This window comes from Argopecten irradians, chromosome 9, assembly GCF_041381155.1.
Source record: "Argopecten irradians isolate NY chromosome 9, Ai_NY, whole genome shotgun sequence".
Classification (NCBI taxonomy): Eukaryota; Metazoa; Mollusca; class Bivalvia; order Pectinida; family Pectinidae; genus Argopecten; species Argopecten irradians.
The window spans coordinates 39,832,876-39,851,751 of record NC_091142.1 but is presented as its reverse complement, the minus strand read 5'-3'; the positions used below and the strand labels follow the sequence as shown (position 1 = coordinate 39,851,751).

At 34.6% G+C, this 18,876-nt stretch overlaps 1 protein-coding gene across 4 annotated transcripts in view; it reads right to left on the bottom strand.

Moving 5' to 3' along the window:
• Positions 1-18,876, bottom strand: part of LOC138332312 (putative leucine-rich repeat-containing protein DDB_G0290503) — a 29,583-nt gene that overhangs the window by 4,736 nt on the left and 5,971 nt on the right. For all 4 annotated transcript variants that reach the window (XM_069280356.1, XM_069280355.1, XM_069280359.1 and 1 more), the window contains exons 7-22: positions 18,695-18,787; positions 16,908-17,042; positions 16,504-16,597; positions 16,113-16,197; positions 15,265-15,460; positions 13,281-13,622; positions 12,797-12,889; positions 12,347-12,448; positions 11,834-11,927; positions 10,103-10,250; positions 9,284-9,346; positions 8,066-8,261; positions 7,372-7,412; positions 7,038-7,215; positions 6,067-6,635; positions 5,286-5,454 (exon numbers count right to left, since the gene is read on the bottom strand). In XM_069280356.1, the coding sequence (XP_069136457.1) occupies positions 5,286-5,454; positions 6,067-6,635; positions 7,038-7,215; positions 7,372-7,412; positions 8,066-8,261; positions 9,284-9,346; positions 10,103-10,250; positions 11,834-11,927; positions 12,347-12,448; positions 12,797-12,889; positions 13,281-13,622; positions 15,265-15,460; positions 16,113-16,197; positions 16,504-16,597; positions 16,908-17,042; positions 18,695-18,787 (2,598 nt within the window). The remainder of the gene's footprint in view (positions 1-5,285; positions 5,455-6,066; positions 6,636-7,037; positions 7,216-7,371; positions 7,413-8,065; positions 8,262-9,283; positions 9,347-10,102; positions 10,251-11,833; positions 11,928-12,346; positions 12,449-12,796; positions 12,890-13,280; positions 13,623-15,264; positions 15,461-16,112; positions 16,198-16,503; positions 16,598-16,907; positions 17,043-18,694; positions 18,788-18,876) is intronic.

Sequence of the window (18,876 nt, the reverse complement as noted above, 5' to 3'; positions counted from 1 at the left end):
GAACTTAGAATGAAAGAATTAGAACTAGCTTCTCAAGACGGTTCAAGTAATTCAACTTTTAAGGGTTTACAAGGAAACAGAGGTTTTGATGTCAGTAGAAACATTAGGTTAGTTCCTCCTTTTCAAGAGAAAGAAGTTGACAAGTATTTTCTGCATTTTGAGAAAATAGCTGATAGTATGAAATGGCCTGAAGATAAGCTTACAATGCTTCTTCAGAGTGTCTTGATTGGTAAAGCTAGAGACATTTATTCTTCTTTATCTGTAGATGAGATTTCAAATTACCAAGTAGTCAAGAAAGCTATTTTGAAAGCTTATGAGTTAGTTCCTGAGGCTTACCGCCAGAAATTTCGAAACTCGAGAAAGAGAGATGAACAAACTCATGTAGAATTTGCCAGAGAAAAAGAACAATTATTTAATAGGTGGTGTGATTCTAAAGAAATTGATGAGGATTTCGGTAAATTGAGGCAATTATTGTTGATAGAGGAGTTTAAACGTTGTGTCCACATAAACATAAAAACTAACTTAGATGAGAGAAAAGTTGAAACACTTAGTGAAGCAGCTACAATGGCTGATGATTACGCTCTCACCCACAAAGGCTCATTTGTTAAAAACAGTTCTCAAGACAAAAACAGTACCACAGGTACTAGTAAATTTGGTCAGCCTAGGAACCCAACCTTTAGTGGCCCTTCCAACGACAAACCTAAATTAGGTGATAAAACTAAGTCTGATTCTAAAACAGATCATAGGGCAGGTGTGGGGGTCTTCTTCTGGTCCTGTTTGTAATTACTGCAAGAAAGTAGGGCATGTTATGTCTGAATGTTATTCTCTCCAGCGTAAGGAGCAAAGGCGTAAACAGTCAGTTCCTTCTGTGTTAGCTATGTCAAAGCCTAGTCAGAAACTTAGTGATATTGTGGAAGATTCTAAAGTGTCTGTTGAAATTAAGAGCTCAGAGTCTGATAGTGTCTTGGAGAAGTACTCTCCCTTCATTTCTGAAGGTTTTGTTTCACTTACTAGTGATATTACCAACTTGAAACCTGTGAAGATTTTGCGAGATACTGAGGCTTCTCATTCTTTGATATTAGATGGCGTAGTGCCTTTGTCTGAGGAGACCTCATCTGGTAGTAGTGTTTTGCTTCAAGGTGTAGAGTTAGGTTTTGTTAATGTGCCTCTCCATTCTGTTTATTTAAAGTCAGACTTGGTTACTGGGCCTGTCACCATTGGTGTTAGACAGGAACTTCCCATAGAGGGCGTGTCGCTCATTTTAGGCAATGACTTGGCTGGAGAGAAAGTTAGGGTAGATCCCTTAGTGTCCAGTATCCCTGATAAAACAGATGATGCTGAGACTATTCAACAGGAATTTCCTGGTATTTTCCCTTCTTGTGCTGTAACTCGTTCAATGAGTAAGAAGGTTTCTGATGTTGCAGTAGTTGAGGATCATTATAGTCCAGGGTTAGGTGACACTTTCTTGGCTCATGATATAGAGGATGTCGGGAGCAAGTGTGATCTTTTGAGCAATCCTGTAGACTTTGATAGTGATAGAGTTGTTCCTAACAAGGGTACTTCTTTGTCTGACATGATGAGTAAATCATCTTTGTCTAGAGAGGAGCTTATAGTAGAACAGGAGAAAGATCCTGAAATCTCCTTATTGTGTAATCGGGCTTTGAGTGAGGAAGAGGCTGAGAAAGTCCCGGTTTGTTACTTCCGTCAGTCAGGTGTGTTGATGCGCAAGTGGCGCCCCCTGATGTGTCTCCCAAAGAAGACTGGAAGGTTGTCAATCAAATAGTTGTCCCACCGAGGTATAGGCAAGATATTCTGAGTTTATCTCATGATGTAACTATGGCAGGGCATTTAGGTGTTACCAAGACTTATAACAGGATCTTAGATCACTTCTTTTGGCCCAAGTTGAAACGGGATGTGGCTGATTTTTGTAGGTCTTGTCATACTTGTCAGGTGGTAGGGAAACCTAATCAGAAAATCCCTGTGGCACCTCTGCACCCAATTCCAGCATTTGAGGAACCATTTAGTAGAGTCATTATAGACTGTGTAGGTCCTCTACCCAAAACTAAGTCTGGGAATGAGTATCTTTTAACTATTATGTGTGCTTCCACACGCTTTCCTGAAGCCATTCCACTCAGAAATATTAAGGCCCCTAACATAGTCAAGGCTTTGGTTAAATTCTTTACATTGGTTGGTCTTCCAAAAGCTGCCCAGTCGGACCAAGGTTCGAATTTCATGTCTGGTATTTTTCAACAATTCATGTACCAGCTCCAGATCAAGCAGTATAAGTCTAGTGCTTATCATCAAGAGTCTCAGGGTGCTTTAGAACGTTTTCATCAGACATTGAAGAATATGATGAGATCTTATTGTTTTGAAAACAAAAGAGATTGGGACGAAGGCATACACATGTTGTTGTTTGGCGTTAGAGAATCTGTACAAGAATCTCTTGGCTTCAGTCCCTTTGAACTTGTGTTTGGACATACTGTACGTGGTCCTTTGAAAATTTTGAAAGACAAAATTTTGGAAGAAGATTCTAAAGTGAATATCTTAGAGTATGTGTCTAACTTTAAGCAAAGGTTGACAAGGGCATGTGAACTAGCAAAAGAAAATTTGGCCGTTACTCAAACCAAAATGAAAACATGGTATGATAAAGATGCCCGTGCAAGAAGTTTTGATCCAGGTGACAAAATTTTGGCTCTATTACAAATACCGAGTCAGCCTTTGCAAGCTAGATATTTTGGACCTTATGTTGTTGAGAAAAAGGTCGATGATGTTAACTACATTGTACAAACTCCAGGGAGGCGCAAGAAAACTCAATTATGTCATGTTAATATGCTTAAGAAATATGTAGATAGAGAAGAGAGCAAGACCTCTCAACCTATTGCTACTTTGGCCTCTGTACCATCACAAAGTGAAAGTACAGCTGATATTTGTAAATTAGACTTAGATGGTGGTGTACAAGCTTAAGATGTAGGTTTAGACTGTGGTCTTAAGTTACGGAACTCAGATGTGCTCGCGAACTTGGACAAGAAACTATGTCATCTATCAGGAAAGGAACGCAATGAACTGAAAGATTTGATACTTGAGTTTAAGCATTTGTTTCCGGATACACCAGGCAAAACAGATGCTATCTATCACGACGTGGATGTGGGAGATGCAACACCTGCCAAGCAACATCCTTACCGTGTCAATCCTTTGAAAGAAGAACATTTAAAGAAAGAAATTCAATACATGTTGGAAAATGATATTATTGAACCAAGCAAAAGTGAATGGAGCTCTCCATGTGTTCTGGTACCAAAGCCAGACAAGACATACCGGTTCTGTACTGACTTCAGAAAAGTTAACTCTGTCAGTAAAACAGACCCTTATCCAATTCCAAGGATTGACTCGTGTATTGACAAAGTTGGCAAAGCTAAGAACGTAAGCAAGTTTGACTTGTTGAAAGGATATTGGCAGGTGACATTAACAGAAAGAGCCAAAGAAGTGTCTGCATTTGTAACTTCACAAGGTTTGTACCAGTACAAAGTTATGCCGTTTGGTATGAAGAATGCCCCGGCAACATTTCAACGTCTTCTTAACTGCGTGATATCAGACCTGGAAGGCTGTGATGGATACATTGATGACGTCATCAACTACCACGACACGTGGGAAGACCATCTACGCGGGATTCGTGAATTCTTCGAAAGACTCACTACTATGAAATTGACTGTAAACTTATTGAAATGTGAATTTTGTCATGCAACTGTTGAATTTTTAGGCCATGTTGTAGGACAGGGGCAGGTTAAACCTGTTCAGGCCAAAGTAGAATCAATTATAGATTTTCCAACTCCTGGAAGCAAGAGAGAGCTGATGAGATTTCTTGGTATGGCTGGATACTACAGAAAATTTTGTCAAAATTTCTCTGTTATAGCAGCTCCACTTACTGCTTTGTTAAAGAAAAATGTCAAATTTGTCTGGTCAGACGAATGTAAGTCTGCCTTTGAGAAATTGAAAGCCATATTATCAAACTCACCAGTTCTGACTGCTCCAGATTTTAATAAACAGTTTAAACTGTTTGTTGACGCCAGCGATGTAGGTGTTGGTGCTGTTTTGATGCAAGAAGGTATTGAACAAATTGACCATCCAATTTGTTATTTCTCGAAAAAGTTTGACAAACACCAGAGAAATTATTCCACCATTGAGAAAGAATGTTTAGCGTTGATTTTGGCCTTGAACCAATTTGATGTGTATCTCTGCACTACAGTTGTGCCTGTGTTGGTCTTCACCGACCACAACCCATTAACATTCATTGGGAAAATGAAAAACAAAAATCAAAGAATTCTCAGGTGGAGTTTGACTTTGCAAGAGTACAATCTTGACATCAAACATATCAAAGGGAAAGACAATATTCTGGCTGATGCCTTATCAAGGATTTAAACGTTACTTGATATTTCAAGAAAGTTTCCTTTTCAAGAAAACTTTCTTTTCTTTAAGGAGGGGTGTGTTATGTATGACACTAAATACATGTAGTTATTAGATAGGGAAGATAACTCCTATAGCTATATTATCAATACATCCTATAAAGTTCACATAATTAATTTAGGTTATAGAACTTTCTAGAATATTATCATCGTATAAACAAATATGTTTGTAAAAATGTTGATTATAAGTAGAGATCTAGAATGATCTATTTCCAGAAAGTTCTGTGTGTTTATTTGTTTACTGTTTTTAGTTAGATATTTCTAGAAGTAGAAGGTTCTCCAATATTCTTGAAATAGGGTTTAGCTATATATACTCCAACTGTCCAAAGCTAATCAGAACTGTAATGAGACCTGTAATGAGACATATCAAGAGTTGTACAGTGCCATATTAGATTCTATTGGGAGAGCTATTGTGACTTTATCTGTGGATTATTACAACACTTTGTGTGGATTTATTCATATTGCCTGGAACTTTACAAATCATCTGTGGACATTCATTTTCCTCGTGGATTTTTGATTATTGTTAATTTGAAACCTGGAAGAATCAAGGATTATACCAGGACATTCGCATACAGATAAGTAACACTTTAAATCATCGTATTACTCTTGTACCACCACCAATTACTTTAGATATTGTAAACCATCTCTGTATAATATTGTATATAATTAAATTGTGTTTTGAATTTAGCTGCTGGTTTCTCATTTCTGTTATTCTGGGTCATAACAAGTGTTATATTTGACTGCAACCAACATCATTGAAACTTCCAGGTTCTTAAAATTATGCAAGGTTGGTGGTGACTCAAACTCAGTCACAAGACTGTTACTTACCATAATGAGAGATTCCTGGTCAGAGAAACGTTCGAGGTTCTCAGCCATATTTTCCAGTCGTTGTTCTAGTGTTGTTATAACTTCCTTCTGTCGTACCACTTCCTTTTCCTTCCTCACAACATCCTGTTCTACAATCTGTAGTCTCTGGATGTTCTGTCGCAATTCCTCACTAAAACAAACCAACAAAATGTAAACTTTATTAGAATAGATGCAACTGTACAAATCTGTTAAAAGTCTCCTTTGTAGTGGTTATTTTACAACTATTCCTCAAGGAGAACAACAGCAAAGCTCATCTCTGGACTTGCACCAAAACCTGACCTGGTAATTTTGACCCATTTGGCATGTTGGATTTCTTAAAATTCAGCATTTTCCTTCCTTTAAATGATTGTCCATATCTATCACAACAACTATAATCCAAAATTATTGTAGAAATCAATGTCAGTACACATAGTTACAGATAACACCATAAGCTCCACTCTCTTCAAGAGGCAATTCAATGTTATTGTTTGTCACACTTTAAGTAATTGCCAACACCAGGCCACAGAACATTTGATTTGACAACATAATCATTACTCCATGTTGTTTATCTAAGGTTAAAAATTATAACAACAAATTTAATAACTTCAAACATTTTACAAAACGGTCAATCTTAATTAATTATACTGAAGATGCATAAGCATTATATATAAATCAGCATTGTAGAAAAGTATCATTTAGATAGCTTTGGTACTTTATTTCCCAATGATAATACAGACCGCCAAAAAGACTAGAATCCGCTTACTTATCAGCGTTGACTTCATCAATAGACAGTCGTGATGCCTTCTCCACAATGCTGGCTAGACGGATGATTTCTGTGAAGTATTCGTTGATTGTGTTGATTTGTTGAGTGAGAGTCTCCTCTGGTTGGCTGACTGGTTCGGAGGTATTACTTTCCTGGTTCACATTAATGGCCTCGTCGGTAGAATCCTTATCACTAGATGAACCTAAAGGCCCTGCCTGCGGAACTATCAGGCTCTGACCAGTCCGTACTGGTGCAAATGCACTAGAACTTGAGGAGCCTAACTTGTTCCTGCTGATGGTGGCTGGGCTCACCTCTGTGCTACTCTGTAGAGGATATATCCCGGAGATGTTTTGGTCAGACCCGGGACTCTCTTCCCCTACCTCATCCGATCCATTACCGTACTCCTCCCTTAGAGGCGAGACAAGACTGGTTTCCTTTTTGGACGCGGCCAGGAATATCTCTGACAAAAATGATTTTCTAGCTTTACAATTTCTTTTATTTTTATTATTCTCACAAGGTTCCTCTACATCAGGATTCTCTTTACAAACTTCAGAATTAGTGGGTGCATTCTGAAAAGTGAAAATAAATCAGTAGTTTATTGTCATTGGACTATCATCTTTAAGCATTAAGAAGCTTGGTACACAAAAAGATCTTTTCTGTTATATACACGAAAATTACATCCCACTGGATATCCCACATACTCATTGATAATATATTTCTTTCTATGATTAGAATGTATTGATATGTATTTGTCATTTTAACTATATATATATTCCAGTAATCACTCCAGGAATTAATTTCAAAACAGATGTACAAGTAACGTAGTCAGAGAGAAAATTGAAGCATACATGGGAATGGTTTATTTCAAAGCCGTTTGTATGGGTACTGAGGTAAATGTTTACATGGAATAGCCTTCAGTAAACTTTATGTCATTTTGCTGATGAATTTAACAAAGAAAAGCTGCTACTGACCTGTTGTGTGGAGATGCCGACTTTACGACGAAGCTCTTGTAACAGGGTGTTCATCTTGTCAGTGAGAGCCGTAGCCGACTGACTACATTCTCTCAACTCCTCAGCTTGTTCATGTAACATACGAGATGCGTGGCCCTTAGTCTCCGACAACTCATAAGCATTGCTCTGTACCGTCGCCCTGATAAAGAGGAGTTATTCTAATATAGATCATAGACATATTTCATAAAGTTTTCCAATAACTGAAAATTAACACTTTTCTAAATGGAAATGAATGAAGTCTGAAGTTTCAAAAGAAATAGAATGCATAATAAACAGAACTCAAATATGGACTTACTTAAACTCTTGGATTGAAGACTGCATCACAGCACAATTGTCCTGAAATTGATATTAAAACATCATATATACAAGTAATTGCAAAGACAAAAACATTGGACTCAAATAATACATATTATCTGTGTGCTCAAAAGCTCAGAACCTCAAAAGAATACTGACAAAATACCTGTATCCTAGCTTCACACTCTATAGTTAAGTAACTATCGTAATCGGCAGAATGACAATATTTTTTTTAGATCAACAGAAGCATTTGAAGAATTTGTCCATATATCATATTGATAAGATTTTTATCAACTAGAAACAGGTTATTGAACATTCAGCTAATACCTTGACCTATCAGATATATTGTTTATCCCTATTGGATACCTTCCACCCTTATTTCTAGTTTAGCTGTAACTACACAACCTTATATCTACCACTATATTATGAAGATATCCCATTGCATCCACTACCTGTTAACAACTAAACCAGTCCTTACAGTATTACTTTTATAATTATATCTACTACAGTGTAAATTGTACACAGGTATCCCAATTAGACAGTTTGGACAAGTTATACTGTACATTATAGCCACTTGAGGACCAGACTTTACTTCTGCTGCAAAACATCTTGAATTCTTATCTTTCTTGTAGAAAATGCCTTGCTTGAGATTTTTTCTTACATTTGAGGTGATGCACAAGTGGTACCATATTTACCCTGAGTTTTACGTTTTCCTTCTGACACTTATCCAGCTCCATATTTCTAGCCTCAGCCTCCAATTTCAGCCTGTCTAGGGTCTCCAGTTTTTCTGTCATGTATTCACGGATCTCATACAGTTCCTTCTCGGCCTGTTCAACATCCTCATCACGAGAGTCCAGCGTCCTCTGAAGGTTGTTCACCTCCAAGATTAGACTGAAATATACAATATGAATGTCACTAAGGTTGTTCAACAATTAGTTATTAATGTAAATTTACTCATTTTAGCACATTTAAAATTAAGCAAAAATGCGAAAATATGTTAATCATCATTTATTAGCGCAGATATAAATCAGCACAAGTTGATGGTTCAATACTGAAAATACCTTATTACACAAAATTTTAGTGTTATAGCCTTTAGATGAAAAAGTGTTTCAAAGAGAGTGCAAAAAGTGCTAAAATAAAATTAACACTGAATAAGTATGTTTACAGTAATTCAAAAGTACTGTTGTTTAAAATATCATGGCGTGTCACTTAAATATAAATATCTTCTTTTATTCCATATTGTGTAATTAAGAGCATTAGCATATAGCTTAAAGCGACAAATAATTTAAATTTCACCATTGAATACAGAAGTCAAACATTAAACATGCTCCACTGCTGACAAAAGACATTTTTTCATTATCAAAAACAGGAACAGACAAATTAGTATTTTTCTTCAGTTACAAAACTTACTTACTTTACACCATTACCACCATTGAAAAGTTTGAGCTTCTTATTTTACTCCAAGACAAAAATATTAAAAATAGTTAATTGCATCCAGAAAAAATTCTGTGTCACTATGTCCTATATGGAATGAATTATTGATTGTGCATGCACAAAAAGCAAAATAAATTATTATATATTATTTTTTGTGTTAATCATTCATATTAAAACATGATTAAACACCAATCATTGTTCAATTAATGAGTATTGTTTATGATCTGTCGGCAGAGGAGCATTTTTAACTTAAACATCCTAATAAACCATAGACTTTCTCTCAGTTACAAAATTTGAAAGTACCAACAAGAGATTTTAAACGTTTTAAGTTGGTTAACTGTTTGGCATCCACCAAATGAAGAAAGCCTAAGACATCACACGTGGACAGAGAAAGATCGTGATTGGAGCATGCGTACTTGAGCACTGTGACATTGGAAGTAAAAATGCAAATCTTGCTACTGAACTAATTAATTACTCACTGTTCTTTTTCACACGTGATCAGTTGTTCTTTTTCCTTGGATTGTGTTTCCACCTGTGTCAGTCTGAGAAATACAAACCTTGACTAATAAATCTCAATTTAATTTATCATATAAATTGTTTTCAGATTTATACATAGGTAAGCCTGAATCCTAACAAAATATGAAGCAAACGTCTTTCTTTGTTACTTCATGACCAGAATATGCTTCTGAAACATTTTTTTTAATTCTTCAAATTGCACATATGCTTGATACTCATGAAACTAACTTTTAAGTTTTGTAGTAAGCCTGAATCATAACAAAATATGTAACAAAACATCTTTCTTCGTTACTCTATGACCAGACTGTGCTTCTGTTACATTTTTTTTAATTCTTCAGATTGCACATATGCTTGATACTCATGAAAATAACTTCTAAGTTTTGTAAAAAAAAATTAGGGGTTTTATCCAAAAGAAGTTAAAATTTTCCTATTCTTTATAATTTCATGGATCAAACATTTGCAAGAATCAAAAATACGTTCATGGATCAAACATTTGCAACATTCTCAATATTCTGCAAAATATGGCAAATATCGTTACCATGCAATTAATGGTTCTACAGTGTTGGTGATTTTTTTTTTATTATTCTTTACAAAGTTTGTACTAATTTCTTTTTATAAAAAGAAAGGTATCAAACTTAAGTGATTTTTATTGGCTTTATAAAAAGCATTTTCAGAAATCTTGCTCATATATAGTTCAGATTTGATAACCTATGTACCACAAAAAGACATTTTTTCCTATTTTTTATTAAAACACTATCATTTTATTTATAATAACTACCCACCGTTTGCTCACACTTTCAAGCTCCTCCTCTTTTGCCTTGAGAGAAATTTGCAGTCCCTGAATTTCCTCAGATTTTGATCTCTCATTTTTTTCAAATTCCTTCAGTTTATTCAAAACCTCTTCCTTGCCTAACTGACATGCCTCATATGCTGTATTAAAAAGAAGTAAAAATACTGATAATAGATTCAATAACATTCACATGCCATTTACTACCAGTAATGAAATGTATCAATCAGAGTACACAAATGGATCTATCTTGGACAACAAGCATGATTAAATATGGTTTTATGGTAAGGGCTAGCACAGTTCCAAAATTGTCCACATGGGAGGGGTGGAGACACTTTTTTTGAGACACAAAGGTCCATGAAATATTAAAAGATATTTTAGTAAAAGGATTGCTAACAAAATGGCAATTATCAACACCAACATCAAATCTTAATACAAGTGCCTCCTCCTTCTCACAAGTGCCTCCCCCTTCTCCTTTGAAAGTTAAACAGAAATAATTGTACAGTCAAAATTGTTTTAAGAGACCTTCCAAAGGAGATTGAAAAATAGGTCACATATGACAGTTGGTCTCTTACTTGAATCACCCCTTTCGAAATAATTATTGTGGGACATGTTTTGACAGTTTTGTTGTACTAAAAACAGTCAAAATAATAGAAAATTATTAAAAATATGATATATCACATAATCTAATACATCTTTTAATTATGTATTTAATTTTAGGCACTTTTATTTTTCAATTATCTATTTATTTTTTTATTTATCTTTCTGTTTTTATTCATGAATAAGATTAAAAATTTCTAAAACAAATATTTGTTTAAGCCTACCACTTATATATCATAAATAGCTACAAAATTACAATGTATTTAAAAGCAGAAAAAAAAATAAAAAAAAATTTTTAATGTTTTTTTTTTTAAATTTTCTTTCATCATTTTATTCATTTATTTTATAGATAAAAAACATGGAAAAAAAATAGTGTGAAAAAAAAAATATTTAAAAAAAAAATCCGGAAATCAGCTATTTCCGACTCCTCTGTTACTATCTCCCAAAATGGCTGCCATCATGCTTAGCTAAACTGATAGATTTTCAGTACAATATTTCTACATTCATGTCGTTCTTATGCGAGTAAATCATTGTTCATCATTATTTTAGTTGGTTTTGGAAGTGATTATTCTTGATTTTTATCACAAACATCGTGACTAAATAGCACATTTTCCTTGCAATATCCAGCTCAGACATGCAGACGGCTTCGGCTATCAGTACCGAAGCCGAGAGACTTCATGCATGAATAAGTGCTAATTTATGTCAAAGTGAACACATCGTGTATATAACCAAGCCATATGGATAGCTCTTTTGTCTTGCCTTAATGGGGCTGGGTTGGAAGCCCTACAGGATAGTTAACTGGCTTGGCTTTACATATGAATAGAAGACAAATGCATGTTTGATTTGGGTTGTTAAATACAGAACATCGAGTGTCGTTGGATCCTATAAGTATGGTCGCTTGTTGCATAGGACAGACGGTCATTTAATACAGATAGATTATATAGTAATTTTCGCTGGGAGGAATAATTTAGGTCGTTTAAGACAGAAGGTCGCTGAATTCAGAAGGTCGCTAAGGCAATTTTGACTGTATTTGATTTACTGACCAACTTTCACCTTCTTTTATTCACTTTTACTATCTTGTATAAACTGATGATCTAGATTTATCTCCCTACAGATCCCTCTTTACCTGTTTTTGTTGTGTGGAGCTCCCCTGTGAGGGCCTCGACCTGGTTAGCTGCGTTTAGGAGGTCAGCAGATGTAGAGTTGTACAACGTCTCAAACTGTAACCAAAAACACAACATAGCTTTTCGGAAGGTTTTATGATTTGTTGTTTCATACGCATTCGTATGGAGAAATTGTTGATAAACTGGCTATTTAGTTGTTTTGAAAATTGGTTCATTTTGCCGTCAGATATTTTTTCTTTTATTTTATACATGTATTTTATTTAGATTTTAAGTTCAATTTAATGTAAGCAACACACTTTAAAAGATTCAAGAAATTTTCATGAGTAAATTATGAATGGTGCAAGACATGTGCAATGTACAGCAACTCAAACATATATTACATAACTTAACAGTATTATAGGTTTGAGCTTTTCTCTGCATGCAACAGACTCCCTTAAAAACACCAAAAACTTTATACTTTTTCAAGTTACCCTTGTTGTTACATGCAACAAGATATAACCAAACCGTCCACTTACCTGTGCCATGCTTTGTTGGGAAGATTCAAGTTTCACTTTCATCTCCTCAAGGTCAACTTTTTCTTCCTCATTCACTTTTTTCTGATCAGCAACTTCAGATTTCTGTCATTGAGAGAGGAATCAAGATTATAGTTCCAAGCTGTGACTTATTTTTACTTATTTATTTTACATCCATGTGGGTAATTCTATAAACTTGACAAATCTGGATATATGTAAAATTCAACTGCCTGTACAAACATTATAGGATATCTATAGGTCACATATATTAAATCTACTATAACTCTGATTGAAACAGACTTATACACAAATACAAACATTAAGCAAGACAAAAAAAAGATTTTTGCTAGATGCAATGTAACAGTAAATTCTCAAGATTCCATCAAACACTACTGAAATGGATTTACAAATTGTGCTACCTAGAGAAGTTTTTAGCAGAGAATTGTTCGTTACCTCTGTATCAATATTCCTCTTTAACGTCAGTAGTTTGTCTGCAGCTGTCTTCACCTTCAGGAAATTCTCAGTGACCACCTCTTGTACCTTCGCCTGTGTACAGAGCAATAATGATATAACCTCTTTAGCACAATAGTTCCAAATAAATTCTGAATAAGACGATACCAATGTTAAACCTAACACTTAGAGGATATGCTGTTACTGTACTTATTTCTGAAGATCCCATCAATTGATTTTTTAAAAGTTCTTTTGAGTTTACACAACAGAGTTGTAAAGTGTAATTGTATTTTTAAAGCTTATGACCATACCAGTGTTAACAAAACAACATTTCAAAGTAATACTAGAGATGATAAGAGTGACCAAATTGCTGATTTTCTATAAATTGTGTAGCTGCAAACATATCTATTCACACTCCTAAAGTACCAATCCTTTTGGGATCCTAATGGTTCCCGTACTCTTTGAGAGCTACACCTGTAATAGTTACCTGTAAAATCTCTGCCATCTTGAGACTATCTGACAGCTCTGTGTACTCCGCGAGCTCCGTCTGAAGTTCCTGTATCAGGCCGTGGGCAGTACGAAGCTGTCCACTACAGTCGCGGCGTGCTAACTCCTGCTCCAGGTCGCGCACCTGGTTGATGTGTGCCTGTCGGGTTAGAGCTTGTTCTGTCAGCAGACTGTCACACCTCTGTCTTAGTACCTCCATTTCAGATTCTGACTGCTCTTCGGCGCAGCGATGCTGGGATTCCAATTCACTTAATTTCTGTCTTAGTTTAGCATTGTCATCATTTTTTTCCTCTATGCTTCTAAGGAGATCTTCATTTTTGCTCTGAAAGATACATCATCCTTGTAATAATAATAAATCATAATATGTATTCTGTGGGCAAGTAAAAATTGCAAAAAAAATAAATCACCATGAAAAAGTGTCAAACACGGCTACAGTATCACATGTTGACTATCAACTGCAAAATTAAATTGCTGTAAAAACGTAGTTAATGATGAAATGTGCAGTGTAAAATAAGAAGGTTGGTTTTGTACAGTAAGTGCATTTATATGCTTATGTGTTATTTGTATCATATCAAGCACATTTCAATAGCGTTCGCTTCTCTTTATCTTCACTGACCAAATTTAAATCAACCCAGTGAAGGCATTTTATATAATAATCCAAACAATAACAAACTTTGAAGGTCATATATTGTAAATCAAAACTTCCATGTGTGATTTAGTTTCACATAACTTAGACTTTGGTAAAGTAGAACTTGTACGGTTGTAAATCACTAAAGTAAGTCGTTGTGAAAGTCTTTAAGCATATAACTTAGACTTTGGTAAAGTAGAAATTGTAAATCACTAAAGTAAGTCGTTGTGAAAGTCTTTAAAGTGACAATTCATTCTACGAGAACATTAAAATTTGTATATATATCGGAAACCCCCAGTTCTAATGGAAATTAGATCAGTCGGTTTTACTGTGATATGTCAGAAAATCCCATGGTGGTGAAATGCGTGTGAAATGTTCAAACTCACTCGCTGTCCGCCATTACATATTGTGGTCGAATATCTTGTATGCCGAACCCAGTCCCTTGCTCGTAGAGTAATGCTACTTTTGTCTAGAACTGCTCAAATCGCTCTGACAGAAGTGTGTTTACCTTATAAGGTGAATTGTTTTGCCTAAAAAATCATTATATCACCTCCACAGTGGTTATGTAGTTCATTTGTTTAACGTGCGTGACTTTGGCTCGGGTATGGGTACAGCGTACATATTGTACCTGCTTAATCGTATTGATCAATGATTTGTAATTACAACGGTATCAATTAAAATACTAAATAATGATGTGGAATTTGTCAATATCTTATGTTATATGTTTCATAAGAAATGTAGAACAATACATTCATGCCATATTTTGCTTCTTGGTTATGTAAAAGAATTAGCCTGAGTGAATTGTCCCTTTAAGCATATAACTTAGACTTTGGTAAAGTAGAACTTGTAAATCACTAAAGTTAGTCGTTGTGAAAGTCTTTAAGCATATAACTTAGACTTTGGTAAAGTAGAACTTGTAAATCACTAAAGTAAGTCGTTGTGAAAGTCTTTAAGCATATAACTTAGACTTTGGTAAAGTAGAACTTGTAAATCACTAAAGTTAGTCGTTGTGAAAGTCTTTAAGCATATAACTTAGACTTTGGTAAAGTAGAACTTGTAAATCACTAAAGTTAGTCGTTGTGAAAGTCTTTAAGCATATAACTTAGACTTTGGTAAAGTAGAACTTGTAAATCACTAAAGTTAGTCGTTGTGAAAGTCTTTAAGCATTAAAATAACTTTAAGTTGTCACGATAAAGTTGCTTTACACTTATAATTTTTTGTAATGTTCCTCAAGACGTCACTAACAAAGTTACTTTTATGATTATTGCACAAAATGCACATCATATTGTAAATTAATCAATTCATCTTCAAAATAAAACATTTTTACGGTAATTACCTTGATGCCACGGTTGAGTTCCACTTGTACAGCAGCATTCTCCTTGGTTTGCTCTAGCTGACTGTTGAGAGCTGTGATTGTCTCCCCTTGACTGACTACCTCCTTCTCGGTGACAGATAGCTTTTCCTGAACATCACTTAAGTCTGTACGGAGATCATTCAGGGTAACTTCCATCTGTTCAAGTTGTGAGGTGAGTCTGTAAGATGTACATTTAAATGTAAGCATTCAAAATAGTTACATGAATTTGGATGTCTACAATGCTTATGCTAATCAAAAATCAAACACCATGTCATAAATTTGCACCAGCTAAAACTGCATGTCAGGTGTGATTTTATTGGTGACAGAAAACAAAATAATAATAATTTTTTACAGAGCACAAGTGTAAGATTATACACTTATATCCAATATACCACAGGTATTCGCGTTAGCGCGTCATGTTGAAATATCTGTACAAAAAATATAATGTTATACGATTGTTGGAACAGCCTGTCGATTGATGGAATCCTGGAACATCTGGCTTCAATTTGGCAGGAAATGTTGTCAAATTCAGAGAGGTTCCTCATTAACTCATCTTTTTTCATCCCATTCAAACAATATTTGCTTAATGTTTTATTTTCTGATATATAATTTAATATTTACATTACATTCATACTTGCATTATATTGAAGATTAGTCAATACAGATACAATAGGCCTTATCTGATGCGCAATCACACTACTTGCGGAAGTCAGTGTTCCGGTGTGTGTATTCTTGCATAGCATCCACTGCGTTTACACAAATGTAAACACAAACCATTAAATTTAATTTGTTCATAAAAATGAAGAAAGTATTGGATATCATATACTCACAGATTTTTCTCCTCTGTTAATTTTTCTGTGTCAACAGTATATCGGCTCTGCATTTCTTTTAACCCTGCTTCACTGTCCTCATAAGCTGTTAATGTGAAATTAGAGGATCAATACCTTAACAAAGTAATCATTAACATCAATAAAGACTTTTCACATCCTTTACTGCTTATTTTCAATTCCATAAATAAAGGACACATCATTCAGATAATACCTGCGAATTGTATGCGAGTATAGTGAAAATAAACCATCCCCAAAATGTAACCGCTATGCAGTAATATAATAGCCCTTAATAAAATTACATCACCTGCACAGTGATATATATATATATACATAAAAAAACACAACTATTAAACATTTTTTTTTTTTTACCTGCTCTTCATATATATCTAACCTTTAGTCAGTGAGATCACCTCACTGCTGTTCACTTGGATCTGACTCTTTGTGATGGTTAGTTCTGCTGATGTTGTTTTATAGAGAGCCTCCATCTGAAAACAGATTAAATCAAATTATATTTCATACAAAGAAATTGAAATATTTAAAGCTAATGTATTACTGTGACTTTTATGGGTAACATGTCAGAAGTAGTAGGCCTAGGTATTGCTGCAGAAATTTCATGACTAGATAACATCTAAAAATTGTATTCATAATGATCTATGTACTTGCGTCTTCCTGTTTTATTATTATCTTTTTATTTGTTTTGGAAGGATTTTTTTTTGCATACTTAATGGTAATGTGACCAAAGAATAATGAAACTTTTCTTATTAGAAATTGTCTATTATAGTAACAGTGAAGTACCTGTGCCAGACTGTCCCGCGACATCTCTAACATTTTCTCCATACTTTCATACTTTTCCAGGACTTCCAACTTCTCATGCTGACAACGCTTCATTTGTAGATCATTAGCTTCCATTTTTTCCTTCATGTCAGATGCCTTTAGAAAAACATAACTTTTGGGATTATTGCTTTTCAAGGGTAACCAAATTTGTAAACAGTCTGTGTCACATATTTTACGTCATCTGAAAATAATTTTACAAAATCTTTTCATGGATACAGTTTGCTCAATAAACGAAAATAATCATAAGTTTATTAATTTTAATAGTAATAATACTAGTTTCAAAAATAATGGACATATATTTTCTACTTATCTCTCTCTACAGTAATAATGTACTCTATTTTAAAGATGTCCACCACTGACAAATAGTATTTTTCTCTATATCAAAAACAGGAGCAGACAAATGAAAGAATTTTTCTTCAATTACAAAAGTTACTTTCTTTACACCGTTATTACCATTGAAAAACTTGAGCTTCTTATTTCAAGATTTATAAACATATTAAAAATAATTAATTGCCTCCCCAAAAAAATCTGGCACTATGTCCTATATGGAATGATGTACTGATTGGGCATCCACCAGAAACAAAATAAATTATCTTATATGTAATTTTGTGCTAATTAGACATATATTTACACGAGTTAACACCAATTATTGTTCAAATGATGAGTATTGTTCATGCTCTGTTGGCGGTGGAGCATCTTTAAAGGTTTCCATACACAATATAAACAACTGATACCTATGTTTGAAAAAGTTCTTAAGGGCTGTTCCAGCAAAACTTATATGGTAGGGAGGGAAACTTAGGGTAGGGAGGGGGGGGGAAGGCACATTGAAATTTGGAAACCCACCATTAGAAGCAATTTTCAAGTTTGTTGACACCCCCATATGTCTATTTTTTGTGAATGAGGCCATGGCATAGAAACGATTTAATTTTTTATTTTGCTCCGACATCTTTTTGAATTTTCATATTTTGATTTCTAGCATCACCGAAGAGTCCTACGACAAAATTGTACTGTATATGGTGCAGTGAACTATTGTTTTATGTGCTGCATCTATTACTAAATTTGTATAAACAATCTTCCTAGAACCAGCGGAAAATCTACTAAAGATACCGAAGACCGAAGTGTTGCACAAGCGTAATGCAAGAGTAGACATTTGAACATTCATACGTAAATTTGTGAACCGTCACTTTTTCCTTGACTTAATACCAGTGAATTCAAATAAAGATCTGTTGATAAAAAACAGTATTTTCTCAAAATTAAACCATTGTTTCTCTGTACCATTGCCAATTTTGATTGAATATATGTTTTAGATAAATATTCTGTCATTATCATATCAAAACACCCAGAAAATAGAATAATTGTTTTTTATTGAAGATGAACAATGCATTGATATTGCTAGAAATAAACATTTTTCTCAACAGTTAATTTTTTAGTCAGGATGACTGACAGCAACATTATAAAACACAAATTTTGCATTTTATATCAAAAGTTTACAAATGCTTCAGATAGACTAACACACTGAAGTGATTTTATTGAAACGCCACCCTGGCACATAGTGATTTCATTTTGAACCCACCACAACACATCCTATTCCTTCTAGTGCCTTTCCTGGATTCCACATATGTTTTGCTGGAACAGCCCTAACCAGCAGGCTAACTACATACATATATTTAAAGAAATCAAGTACCAGATATGTGGTGTATATGTAGATAAAATGCCCTATTGTCTGTGCAATTCTTAGTTCCCTTTACCTGTTGCTCTGTCTGTGACTGAAGATAAGCCAATCTGTTGGCAGCTGCCCTCAACTTGTGGTAGTTATCTTCTACACTCTGTTGTATCTTTACCTGGGGGAGAAAATATAAGATGAATGCCATATAGACTTTTGCACACATTATAAAGCAGAGAAAGAAAGAATGCCTCCTAAAAATCAATC